We start from the raw sequence: 14,507 nt of genomic DNA on the forward strand, positions 1-14,507 counted from the left end.
TGTCAATATTAAAAAAATAAGCCTTTTTTTCTTTTATTTTCTTTTGTTTTCTGTTTTTCTCTCTCTTTTTTCTCCCTCCCTCCCTTTCTTCCATTCTTTTTTAAAATTTATTTATTTATTTATCTATCTACCTACCTATCTATCTTTGGCTGTGTTGGGTCTTCATAGCTGCACGTGGGATTTCTCTAGTTACGGCGAGCGGGGGCTATTCTTTGTTGCAATGCAAAGGCTTCCCATTGCAGTGGTTTCTCTTGTTGCAGAGCATGGGCTCTAGGCACATGGGCTCAGTAGTTGTGGTGCATGGGCTCAGTAGTTGTGGCTCACGGGCTCTAGAGCGCACGCTCAGTAGTTGTGGTGCACAGGATTAGTTACTCTGCAGCATGTGGGATCTTCCCGGATCAGGACTCAAACCCACGACGCCTACGTTTGCAGGCAGATTCTTAACCACTTCACCACCAGGAAAGTCCTTTTCTTCCTTCCTTCCTTCCTTCCTTCCTTCCTTCCTTCCTTCCTTCCTTTCTTTCTTTCTTTTACAAAGTGGAAAATAATTCCTTCTGTCTTAAGTAAAATTATTGTGATAATTCCTTCTGTCTTAAGTAAAATTATTGTGACCTTATGAATCCTTCTGGCTACTGCATCATTTCTCCACTTCTGCATCATTTCTGTTAATAAAGTTCACAAAATAATTGACTATATTTTCTGCACCTAATTACTTTCCTCTCATTCTGTCACAAACACTTTCAGTCTTGTTTTTACCTCCACTGCTCTGTAAAACCTACTATTATCAAGGTATCCATTGACCTTCTTATGCTCGAGCCAGAGGTCAGTTCTCAATCCTCATACTTCTTCATCTAGCAGCAGATTACACAATTGAGTGTGTCTTTCTCCTTGAGTCATCTCCCTAACCCACAACATAACAGTCATGTCACCATGCTTTCCTGGTTTTTCTTCTTCATCATCGGGCTCTTTTTGGTCTTCTTTCCTCGTAGTTCCATATTTCTCTGAACTTTAAAAATCACTGTACTTCAGTTTGGGGGTCTCTTTATATTTTATCTACACTCACACCTTTGTTATTCTAATTTTTATGATTTAAATACCACCTATCCTCTAAAACTCCAAAATATGTCATCAGCTTAGATATTTTCCCTGAGTTCTATACTATTATATCAAGCTTAATTCCCTCTCCACAAAGATGTTCTAGAGCCAATGCAAATCTCCAAATGTCCAGATAGCAAAAGCTAATCTGTAGTCACCTCTACATATCTTCCTTTGGGATTCTTTCTTATCTCAGTAAGTGGCAACTGTCTCCAGTTGTTCAGGTCAAGAGACTCACAGTCATCGTTGATCAACTTGTTTACTCAGACCATACACCCAACACTTTAGCAAGTCTTATTGACTCTTTTACCAGCAAGGTGTTTACAGGGTCTTACTATTCTCATGAAATGTCTATATTCTATATTCTATACTCTAGTTGTTTTTGTTGGTTTGGTTTGGTTTTTCTTTTAATGTATATTTTTGCATAAAGTCCTAAACTGGCTTTCCCATTTGGCTTATGACCCCCCTGGAGTATAGCCTAAATAAAAGATCATGAGGGCTTCTTATTATTAAACAAATAGTTAAGTAATTAAGGCATAATTCTCTTCTGCTGAAAGCATTCCAGTGGCTTCCTATTTTGTTCAGAGATGAAGCCACAGTGATTATAAAGACCTATCATGCTTCGCAAGGTTTCTCTTCACCCCACCCCCAGTGGCCTTCTCTGAACTCCATCTCCTTTCCCCACACCTTGGTCATCCTGCTCTCCACAGACTGCCCTCCTTCTTTAAACCCTCAAGGCACATTTCAACTTTGTACTTACAATTTTCTCTTCATAGCAGTTTCATATGAGTTGTTTTCTTATCCTTTAAGTCCTTAATCAAATATTACTTTTTTAACAAAGATATTTCCGTCCACAAAATTCAAAATTACAATACTCCAACTCTGCTCCCATCCGCACCTAAACTATCTCACTTGTCTGCTTAATTTTGACCACAGTGTTTGTACAAAATAATTTATATATTACAATTATTTTTATGTAGTTAGCATGTAATCTCTATAAGAGAAGTGATGGCTGTCTCAATTTTTATCCCAGAACATAGAAAATTGCCTGGCTTATAGATTTACATGAATTAGTGAATGTATAAAGGATTCAGTGTGTTTCATTTGATTTGCCTATGAATCATAGTTGAAATGCACAATTAATAATGGGACATGGGACTCTATGAATTTTGACAAGGGTCAAGACTTGGGTATAATTGAGGAAATCATTAATACCTCAGATTCAATGGAGAATATAAGAGGTAAATGATGTAATCAAGGACAGACCCTGGAGTACCTCAGTTTAATTGATGGATGTTTAAGTATATGAGCAAATAAAATTGAAAACAATTTTTTAGAGAGTTAGTGTAACTACCTGCATGGAGAAAATTTTAAACATATGTGATCAAATGCTGTTAAAAGATCAATAGGGTAATGATTTGATTTGGCACTTGGGTAATGAAGTGAGGAGTTTGCAGGGTCTCAGATGTGCTACAGATTGGCTATAACATGAGATTAAGCTCACAATTGAAATAGGGAAGCATATATAAAATTTATTGGAAATAAGGTGGCTGCTCAGAGCAGAAGCAGATGGAACCATTCTCAGCAGTACCCCTGAGGTGCGTACAGTTGACAGCAACACTCTGCATGTTAGGGTCTTGCTAGATCTAGGAAGTTCAATTCTTTATACGATAATTCCCTTCATATATGAGACTTTTTATTGGGTGGAGACTGATGGACAAAGCTAGGAGAAAAGAATTTAATATAGAGAATTGGGTGGTTTTAAAATCATTTTAGAAGCAGGGAAAAGGGAAGGCACAAGATAGCCACCAAGCTTCTGGCTTCAAGGTCATAATATACCTCGCAAGGTCAAGTCTGCAACTGCTAATCAGAGGTCAGAAAGCCCTGCAGCCAGGCTACCCTGCTGCTGATATCACAGCCAGCAGCACCAGGAACTGTGTGATTAGACTGTGGAATAGGGAGTCCAGCTGCTTCCATCATCCACATCTGTAGGTCTCCTTGTCCACATGCACCTCCTCAGAAGACTAGGGATGTCACACACGCTCCTTCAGCATGTTAAACCACTAAGATGTGCAGCTCATCCTAAGTGCCTTCATGGTTCTACCAACCATAGCAACAAGTGAACCTGGGCAATAAAGAGTTTAGCCTTCCATTTCTTATGATAAAGGGGAGTAGCATAGATGATAGAAGTGGATGTGGAGTATCATTAGAAAACATTTAAGGTAAGGTTTCAAACACCATTCTAGAAAAATATTCACTTCAGTACTTTCACTTACAAAGGCTGACAAATATCAAACTGTTCCTATTGATCTAAGTTTAGCAATACCACATCCTTACCTGTGGGGAAAGAGCTGAGTCAGTGACTCTGAACCCTACCTTAGTTGCCAGCTTCCCAGCATTCTAGGAAACCACAGTTCCAGAAGTAAAGATGTTGGGACAGAAGTTAGGAACAATCTATTCAAGCAGTGTGACAGGGAAACAAAAGAAGAGTTTGTTGCCTGAGAATAGAGTAGAACAGAAGAAAGTTTGTCATTTGGGAGATTTTTATAGTTCATGGTAATAAGGCAGAGAAGAAAAAGAGACTGAAACTCCAAAAGAGAAGAAAAAGGGAAGAGAAGAGCTACCTGGTGATGCAGTGTTCTGCAGAAGAAAAAAGTAAAAGAAACACCATTCAGAGATGGAGGATTTGGCCTTGGGAAAGAGGAGGGTGAACTTCCATTAATCCAAAAGTGATAGAATACAATTTGAATGAACTCACTTGATGATTTCTGTTTTTCACTTTTGATATCAAGGTCTATTTATTCTCTGATAATTGAGGACACAGTTGAGGAAGAGAGTTTAAAGATCTAAAATACATGCACACACATCCACAAATCATCGTTTATATTGCTGTTGTATTCAACATTTTTGACTCTCACCTTATCCTGAATCCTGAGGAAATACTGTTTTGTAATCCCATGATTCATCTTCAATTTGAAATTTTTCAATTTAAAATATTTACTCATCCAAGATATCCTTTGCAGGTGCATTATATTCTTCAACTCTCTTTCTTTTCTTCTACATGAATATCTTTGGGCGTTTGCTTTCAGAATTTTGCCTTATAGGGGGCATCTTCACTTTGGGAGGCTTTTTTTTGTTAGACAGGGGAACATAATATATGATGTATTATTTTCACTTTATTTCCAAACATCTATGCATATATCTGCTTATTGCCCTCTTCCTTTTTCATAAAATTTCTTGTACTTTTACTTTACTTATTAGTTCTTTTTTATTTAATTGTATTATTTTATTTTATCAGAATTAAAGTCAGAGGAGCAACTCCTCTTATTGTTTCTTTACCTGTTACAAGATAAAGTAATTACCATGGCAGACTTTTTATAAGATTCCTCATTTATACTTTGATCAAACTATAACTTTAGGCATATGTTTAAATATCAAAATGTTTATCAATGTTATTTAGACCCTGAGAGTCATTTTAAAGAAAGGGTAACTGAGAATAATATTTGTAAATGTCCTATGATATATATCCATCAACTCAACCTCACAACAGCAACTTTAATGTTGTTATTATTATTAACATTTTGCTTATAATAAAACTGATACCCAATAAGTTTAATTTGCCTAGAATCGTACAGCAACTCCAGAGACTGTTCCTATCTGACTCTTAGACTGTGACACCAAGTCTTTGCTATTAAACACAGCAAACATTTCTAAGCTGAACCTCAGTTTTGTATCTTTTACCTACCATTTGACTAAAATATTGATAGATGTCAATGCATACAAAATAAAGTGATAGTAAGAGGATGATTACCAGAGAAGGATAGCAAAAACTATGATGACTAATACTGACTAAGTGCTTAGTATATTTCAAGTTCTGTTTTATGTGTTCTTCATTATTTAATACTCATAGCATCCTAGCAGTGGATATTATTCTAATCTCCATTTTAGGGAGAAAAATACTGATGGTTGAAAAGATTAAGAGACTTGTCCAAGGCTGAAGTTGACAAAAGTAGCAAGACCAGACTTTGGATCCATAGATTCTGATGATATGTATCCAGGCTCTTCATCGAACCCTATATTGGTACCAGTCGAGGTGAAAAGGAAGAGTAAATAAACACGTGTTTGCATCATTGTCCTATTTATTCATTCAGTGATAGGTGGCATTCATTAATTATTAAGATGGAAGGTGCTATGAAGTAATTTAGAAAACCATGCTAACAATGGGGGCATTGCATATGGAATTCACGTCCACAAGCCCTATTTGAAACACTGTACTGCGTTTGATTATCTTTTACAATATGCTTGCATACACCCAGTGAGGTTAGATATTTCAGGATTTTGAAAGCTAGACTGAAAAGTCTAAGTTTGCTGTTGTAAAGAGGAGGAAGCTCCTGAATACCTTCCTCAGGGAAGTGATGTGACCAGAAAGGTACTTTAGAAAAATTGATTTTGACTTTACATGCCATATGGGTTGAAATTTGGTGGGCTGTCCATAGAAAAGGAAGCTGAGAGCCACTAATGGCATTGCAGGTAGACGCAGACAGGGCCTGGGCTTGGGAGTTAACAGTGGAAACAGGAAGGAAAAGATGGATATAAGAATTATAATGCAGGAAAGATCAAAATAACTTTTTGACTAATTTTGGTGTATATCAGAGGTAGAATCAAGGATGAATGTGATTACAAAACAATTGAGAAAGTGGAGAGAGGAATTAGAGATGTTGGTTCTACATCAGGCACTATTCACTTGGGCACACTCTGTACCTTTGTGTACTGTTCTTAATTACTGAAATATTTAATACATCATGTATTTCCTGAGGACTGAGTATAGTCTATCAGTATTTTCAATGATACATGTATGTATATATGTATGTATGTATGTATGTATGCATGCATGTATAAATTGTGTATATCAAATATTTTGTCCCTTTCTACAAAAAATTCATAATTTAGTAGTCAATGGATGGTTGGACATGTAAAATCAGAATGGAAACAAATATTTAGGAAGATTTTAGAGTTGAAAATCGTAAGCACACTTTGCTTTTTAGTCAGGTAACAGAAAGAAGAGGCCAATAAAAAATAAATGTAAATGAAAAACCAAGGTAAGAGTCAACAGGTCTGAAAATAGACTATATGGCTAGAAAAAGATGCCCACTGGCTTATATTTTGGTGACGGTACTTTTGTGCTATGAATAAAAACCTGGTTGGTGTACCGTGTCAGGATGTACAGCTTAGCAAATGGTGTATACTTCTTCCCTGAGGGTAAGAACCCAGTACCGTATACATGCCATATGGTCAAAAGTAAGTGCCCAGAAAAATTGCATTTCTTTCTCCTTCCCTAGTACTTAAAACCTTTCCTTTTGAAGTGTATCCTCAAACTAAAGGTTATCATTGCTGTGATGTCCAACCTAGACCTAGTTGACATTAGAGAGTCACTCAGCATGAGGTGAGGAATTGGCAGTCTTATTCAGAACAATCAATGTGTGTGTGTTTTTTCCTGCTCTTCAAACTTTAGATCAAACCTACAGATGAAAAGAACCTATAGTTATAACCCAGGGATTAAAGAAACTTGTAAAACTATGCTCATGTTTATATATGACAACTTAAATAAATTATTAAGATAATTTTAAATGTTTACTTCCAGATAAGATTTTAATAGCAGTATGACTTTGGGACGCATCAGTATTATGCACATTTATTTCTGAACCTTAGAGTTACAGCATAATGCACTTATTAGGATCTCCAAATAATTTACAGTTACTAATTAGAGCTGAAATGTACACTGTTGCATTTCTTTACAACATTAATATCTAAAAGCCATAAACCTGCCTTCTTGGCTCTTGCCCAATATCATTTATAAGGCATATTTTTATTTCAACTACAGTGCTCTCTTTTAACTAGCAAATAAGGCACATTTGACTTTTGACAACTATTCGAGATTTTTATATGAATGCTTGATTATATCAGAACAAATATTTACGTTTACTGCATTATTTTCAATCGTTTTTTTCTTTTTGTTTTTGTAGAGCTAATTCCAGAGATGGAACTATATATTTTATGTACATATTTATATAACACATGCATATAATTTATGTAAACTAAGTGTAAATTTCCAATCTCTGTTATTTTTTTCAAATGTGCTATTGAAAAAAAAGAGAGATTGAGAGACAGAAGGGACTGAGAGAAATTCCTTTAATGTTTAACATGCCTCTAATTACTCATGTTTCCAGAGCAAATGTTTCATCGATTCCCTCAAGCCTTTTTCCCTCTTATTTTCTCCTGTTGCCTGTTCAACCTTTCAGATAATTCTTTATAAAGCTTTGTGTACTAGAAAATAAAAGTAAATTTCACCCAGGATATCTTCTTGAGTTTGAAATAATGTGAGTAATGGATTAATACAAAAACACATATAAGAAGAATTTTGTAGCTGTCTCCTTTAAATACAGGGATTAAAACTTAAATATCTAACTTTATTTTAATTAACTGATACTTAAATAAAATTTTAAAAGATAGTTTGCAGTTTTATTTAGTTCATAATGACAATTTATCTAAACTTAACACTTGCCACCAAGTTATTAATATAATTTTAATAAACCAAAAGGAAATAAATCTCACATTTTCACAAAAGATAATTCCTTATGCTAATGATTCAGTAAAATCTATTCTTATATTTTAGTTGTGCCTGCATTTTCTCTCTCACACACACAAACACACACATACTCACACACCCACACACACACACTCACACTCATGAGCTTGTTTTCTTTTTTTTTTCTTTTTTTTCTTTTTTTTGCGTTACACGGGCCTCTCACTGTTGTGGCCTCTCCCGTTGTGGAGCACAGGCTCCGGACGCACAGGCTCAGCAGCCATGGCTCACGGGCCCAGCCGCTCCGCGGCATGTGGGATCTTCCCGGACCGGGGCACGAACCCGTGTCCCCTGCATCGGCAGGCGGATTCTCAACCACTGCGCCACCAGGGAAGCCCCGAGCTTGTTTTCTTGAATGGAAATAAAATGCTTATATTATAGAGTAAAGGCAGAGTAAAATTATTCTCTCATTAAATGAAATTTGACATTGAATATTCTACTCTTTATTTTCTATAGTAATAAAGATTGACTAATGTATACCTTCTTGCAATTTGAAGAGATCATTCAGCGGTTTATGCAAGCTTTGTAATTCAAATATATTAAGTGATATGGGCAGCAATTTTCTTTTATTCCTAGTTCTCAGAGCACCATAAGTCTTAATAATGGCCATCCCATTACCTGCGTTATATTTCCTTTGTTTTTATTCCTTTGTAGATGTGCCATCCAATCCCTATGGAGTGAAGATTATAGAGCTGTCACAGACCACAGCCAAGGTTTCTTTCAGCAAGCCGGACTCCCATGGAGGTGTGCCTATTAATCACTATCAAGTGGATGTTAAAGAAGTGGCATCAGAAACCTGGAAAATAGTGCGCTCCCATGGAGTTCAAAGTGAGTCAATGATTTCAAAGTATGTTGGTTAACTCAAGCTGATCTTCAGCGTACCTGTGCGATTAGCTTTTTATTTTCCTTCAACATGCTATTTTTCTTTCTTTTAGTTGAGGTAGGATTGGAAAGACTTTCCCACTGTCTTATTCTTCTTAAGAATACTTTAATAAAGAGGAGAAAAGTTTCCATCTTTAGTAAAGATTAAAGAGTTTTGGGAATTCCCTGGCAGTCCAGTGGTTTGGACTTGGCATTTGCACTTCCATGGGCCTGGGTTCACTCGCTGGTCAGGGAACTAAGATCCTGGAAGCCTTTCGGCTCGGCCAAAAATAAAATTAAAAAAAAAAAAAAAGTTTAGCAAAATCACCAAAGTTTAATTCCAGGGGAAGAAGTTAGTATTTAAAATTTGGATGTTTGAAAACAAATTGCTGACATGTCACATTTGATGGCTGAATATTATCAAGTGTGTGTTTTCCATTTATTAATAATATAGGTGTGAAATATAATGTAGGTGTGAAAGTCATACTGTAAAATGTATATGTCTTGTATATATACTCATGAAGCCATCTATAAAAATTGACCTTGCATGCCAAAATTTTCTTCAAAATTATGTTTTGAAAACTCAAATTTTTACTGCGTGTCATAAGATTTTGAATAATAGAATTAGCTAGCTATGAGAAGTTAGAACAGTTTGCAACAGTTCTTTTCACTTATGGAGAATTTCATCTTGTGAATATGTGATTTGTTTTCTCCATTATTAGGAGAAGAAACTAAATTAGGGAATAATACTAAATTACTAGAGTCGGACTCTGTTAATTGCGACATAGAACTACATCTCCTGGCCCAAAACGATAGTATAAAATAGTGAGGAAAGTACTGCTGCAGATTGTTCCTCCTTTGCTGGCTCTGCCTCGACCCTAACATGTATGGTGTGAAGGTTCTATAAAAGGCATGAGCCCTCCTGGGAAGAATTGTCCTCGTGAACAATGGAGGCAGAACAGATAAAATCATTTGAGGCTCACCTGTGTTGGCACCTGCTTGTTCAGTTTTGACTAAGCATAACTATAGGTTTTTGATAGAAGTGTTGGGAATTTTGTCAACCAATCATCGATCATTCACACATTCTTCAAATGATGCCCCCAGACAGGTCAGCTCTTATCACTTCTTTTAATGATGAGAAATTCTGGGTAGTTAATGTTCTTTGTGCACATGCTATGTGGTTCAGGAGAGAAGATGCATAAAGGTCATGCACAAAAAGAATGAATGAGTGAGTTCAAGGACACTAGTCAAAGAAATCATTATCCTAGATGTAGGAGTCATATTTTTTTAAGAAAGAGAAAACAAGAGAGGGTGAAAGGCGAGAGGCAGAAAGAGAAGATACTTCTGACAGTAGAGAACTTTGATAGTGGGCACTCCATCACAGACATGAAGAAATGGAATGTGAGGTGTGAACACGATAGAAATTACACTCGGCAGGATAGTACCTCCGCGCCCTGCCTCTCCACCCTGAGTTAGAGGGACGAGGTGAATAGATTTTCCCAAGACTTCTTACAAAGTTGCAACACCATGGAGAATTTATAATGGCTTTGGACTGGCCAAGTTTTTCAAGTTCAAAAACCTGATTTTGTACCCCATGTATACATCGCTCAGAAGCAAATTTCCATGCTTAGAACAGTGGTATATAATAGCAAAGAACATTTGGTGATTTACTGTGAGAAATCCCTATCCCAGAAATGAGACATTCAGAGTCTATACAATGAGTACGTGTGTATGTTATGTAGGAAAGGAAACGTGAGTCAGAAGTGTGTTTGGTGAGTCTCTAATGTCAGAAAGCGAAGTTACATGAATATGGCATTTAATGGCTTCAGACTGGGACAGCTTAAAGCTTGCCAATAAGACCAAAATACTTTAAGTCCCATGGCTGGAGCTTTCTCCTCTTTACATGAGGGGAATATCTGCACTGATACATTTTTTTTTTTTCTTTTTCGCGGCTTACTCTTCTTTCAAAGATATGTTAATAAGGTCCTTGAATCAGGTTACAATCATGTAACCAAACTACTGCATTATCTCAACTCAGTGTAGTACAAACACGACTTTTTAATCCAGTTACTCATTTCATCATTTTTGGGGAAATCTCCTTTTCTGTTATTTAACATCTTTAGCAGACACTCTAGATTTATGGTCCTCTTCAAGTACAAATACATTCAGTTAAGTCCCGCACAACTTAAAACGTATAAAGTCCAATTTAGCACTTATTTTCTCTGGCCCCCATACAGCTGGATCTTATCCTGGGGAGCTGAGAGTGGGGAGGTGGCATGAACTACATCTTCTCTTGGGGAGCAAAAAGGAGTCAAACACCTCTTATTTTTCTGGTGCTGTAATTCTTCTCGGGCTGCGCCTGCCATCTGTGCTCTCTGTGAGAACACATCTAAGTACCTATCTCCTGCGGATGCATGTGTGGGGTGCAAGCACACCAGAAGACTTTTTGGTGAGAGAGTGTCCTCAGAGGGAACACTGCTCAGCTTGACCTCCTTGCCCTCGTCTCAGTAGGTCTCGCTCTGAGTGTAACTATAGTCCACCAACTTTATGGAGTATCCATCTGACCTGGGGAAAAGTTCCACATCCTTATTAAGCTGAAATATAAGAACCTAGACTGCCTCACACGTTTCCTCTTTCAGAAGACAGATTAATGTTCTGTAAAAACAAGAATAACAAATGAGGATGGAAATGCCAAAGTCCCTCCACCTCCACTTTTTGCTGACAAATGCAATGAATCTGTTTATCCATTTGCGTTATCCTCACCTGCCAGAAGGGAAGAGAGACCTCTCCTAGGAGGAAGGTGCACTACTCCAATGGAATGATATTCTTTTTCTTGTAGTTTTCTGCTTATACAGAGTGTGATGCAGTGAGCTTGGGGGTCGGAATGTTGGGACTGAGGTTCTAGAGCCAGTTCAGCCTCTTCTTATTCAACTCTGTGGGGGATGCCTAATATTTTCTCAATTGCTTAGTATTTTCCATCTCTTTCTTCTCTTTATGAATTATTGCAGTTGAACATTCCAAGACAACAGAAGCAGGCCCACGCATTTCCACACAACTTCCTGTTGCTGGACTGGTGCCATTTTTTCTCCTTGAGATTAAGTGCACTTTAGTCATCTGATTTATTTAGTGTTGAATTTACACTGTATATCTCAAATGACAAGGTGATCTCATTTCATGTATAAAAACTCAAATCTTTAAGTGTTTCATCTTGTAGCCCTAGTATTTGGTTAACAGGCAGGAATGTAAATATGTAACTAAGAGAAAAACATAAATGCAAAGGGTAGCCAGGGACAATCCCACTGGAACCAATCCTAACAGTCTAGAAAATGTGTGTCTGGCATTTGCTCTTCCTTTAGCAAAGAGATGTACCATTTTTGTAAAGATATAGAATAATATAAAGAGATATAGTAAAGATCAGAATAGCAAATGCTTTATGCTGATAGAAATATGAAATACGGAATGCATAATCATAGTCATGTTTTCTGTAAAATTTACATCAATAATTTGAATGTTAGAATATATAACATAGTTTAGATTTAAACTTTCTACCTTAAGCACACATATTTTCATTGAGTCACTACGGTTTCCTTTAAAAGTGATACTTCAACCTTGCTCACATTTTTCCAACCATTGTCATTTTAACAATGCCTAGAATTACCCTTTCACCCTGGCCAACCTACAATGTGCTCTCACAATCACTCCTTCTTGGAGATGCTTTCACACTAAAATTCTCTCTTCCCCCAGAATGAGTCTCCAGCAAGCAACAACATATTTTTTATATTATATTGTATTTATATTTAAATATGTTATATTATATCATATTCTACTTCTTATACTACAAATCTCTGATTTATATTTTCTCCTAGCTTATAAATTCCATGAGTGGAACTAGTATGCCCATTCATTTCAGTATTTCAAGTGCCAAAATACACGAGAGTACAGGGTAAAGGGAATGATGAAATTTGGTAGAGGTGGGAGAAGGGAAAGGATTATTTTATAGCCCTTTATTATCGAGTCTCTATAAGGTGAATCTGTTATATATCCCCCTTTCAATACATTTGTGTCTACAGAAGCAGCAAGGTGTTTATTAGGGATCGACATCTTTGAAAGAAGAGGGGAGAAACAAAGCTGGGAAAATGGAGTAATTGAACTGCAATGCAGGCTCCACAAAATCTCAGTCAACTGGATGAGGATCTCTCAAGGCAACATTGTCCATCTTGGATGGACCACTTCACTTACAATAGATGGTTATTGAGCAACGTGACCTTAAGATGTAGTGGGTCAGTAGGCAGGTCTTGATGGGCAGCTCCAGTTACATGGCCATGTGGTCCGATTGTGATCCCTTAGCCTGTCATTTCTTCTTGCTCAATTATATGCCAGGAATTTGTTTAAGGTATGTAATTCTGCACAGAATATAGTATTACCTTGCTCATGAAACCTGGAGACTTCATTGTGATTCTCCCCTGGGAATGACCACAAATTCCACAGAATATTTCTTCCCATCCCTAATACATCAAACAGCATTGGCTCACTGCATCAGTCATATGGCCCAAGTGGCAGGGCAACTTGAACCACTGATTGGACCTGTTGTTGCAGTGCCGTTTTCTGCTGCGGCCCCAGTTCACTGCTGGCATGGCAGCCTTGTGCACCATTTGGTGCCTAGGCTCCATTTTCCTCTGTACGTCTCAAAAGCCTAATGCATCTCACTCACTGATGAAATACCCTATCAAATCTCCTGCCTCATCAGAGACCCCTACTTTCGGTATCAACTGTTCCATATTTTGTTATCCAGTAGCAAACAACAGAGATGTAGTTTGGACTGCAAGGTATCTTGTAAATGGAATTAGGGCTTTGATCAGGCAGGAGGGAAGTTGGACTGTACTGGAGGCATGATAATGCCTCAGCCCACCCATCAAGGAAGTCTGGAATGAGGAGTATTACATACTGTAGAATGTCCACCTTAGGCTAAAATGGCCAGTCCTTTATACCCTTGCTTCCTTCTTTACTCAGATGCAAGCTTCTCCGGGAACAGTACAACTGTGTTAGACACAGCTTTTTGCACCTGAGGCAGACCCTAACCGTCTGCAGCCTGAATTATCCCCAGCTAGGCAGCAAATGGGAATCTTAGCTGACATCTCCATATTTACTATAATATCCTCTTTATTATGTATCTATTTGAAATAAAATCCCCAAAGCTGATCTAATTTCATAGATCAAAATCTTGTTGAAGTTTGAATTGTGAGGTATAATAAATTCTCCAATGCATGTATCTATATATAGTTATGAATATGTATATACCAAACCTAAGAATTTATGATATTCATTTTTTTTTTTTTTTTTTTTTTTTCCTTTTGTGGTATGCGGGCCTCTCACTGCTGTGGCCTTTCCCGTTGCAGAGCACAGGCTCCGGACGCGCAGGCCCAGCGGCCATGGCTCACGGGCCCAGCCGCTCCGCGGCATGTGGGATCTTCCCGGACCGGGGCACGAACCCGTGTCCCCTGCATCGGCAGGCGGGCTCTCAACCACTGCGCCACCAGGGAAGCCCTATGATATTCATTTACTTAGCACTATTTCTCAGTTTTTTCTATTGCAAAATATTTCTGTCAAATAAATCATCAGAACATTTAAATATGGTTCCTTTGCCCTCAAAATGTTTTCTAGGATATTTCCAAGGCATCTGTTAGCTGACTTGAGAAACAAAATTGGTTTATATTAATAAGCGAGCAAATTCTCATTTAGTACATGAAGATTTGTCGATGATGTTTTGAGTGAAATTACTCTGAAAATATATTCATTCCACCTCACACTATATATAGATAGTCTTCTAAAATGATCATCTTCTTCCTCCTTGCTGAGTCAAAATATCAGTGATCAGACAATTAATGTAACATTAAAGATAACTAACATT

General features: G+C 37.3%; 1 protein-coding gene across 2 annotated transcripts in view; it reads left to right on the forward strand.

Moving 5' to 3' along the window:
* NCAM2 (neural cell adhesion molecule 2) overlaps positions 1 to 14,507 on the forward strand; it is a 492,766-nt gene that overhangs the window by 391,264 nt on the left and 86,995 nt on the right. For both annotated transcript variants that reach the window (XM_067034950.1, XM_067034951.1), the window contains exon 12: positions 8,393 to 8,566. In XM_067034950.1, the coding sequence (XP_066891051.1) occupies positions 8,393 to 8,566 (174 nt within the window). The remainder of the gene's footprint in view (positions 1 to 8,392; positions 8,567 to 14,507) is intronic.

The sequence above is a fragment of the Kogia breviceps genome, chromosome 5, assembly GCF_026419965.1.
Source record: "Kogia breviceps isolate mKogBre1 chromosome 5, mKogBre1 haplotype 1, whole genome shotgun sequence".
NCBI classification, from domain to species: Eukaryota; Metazoa; Chordata; class Mammalia; order Artiodactyla; family Physeteridae; genus Kogia; species Kogia breviceps.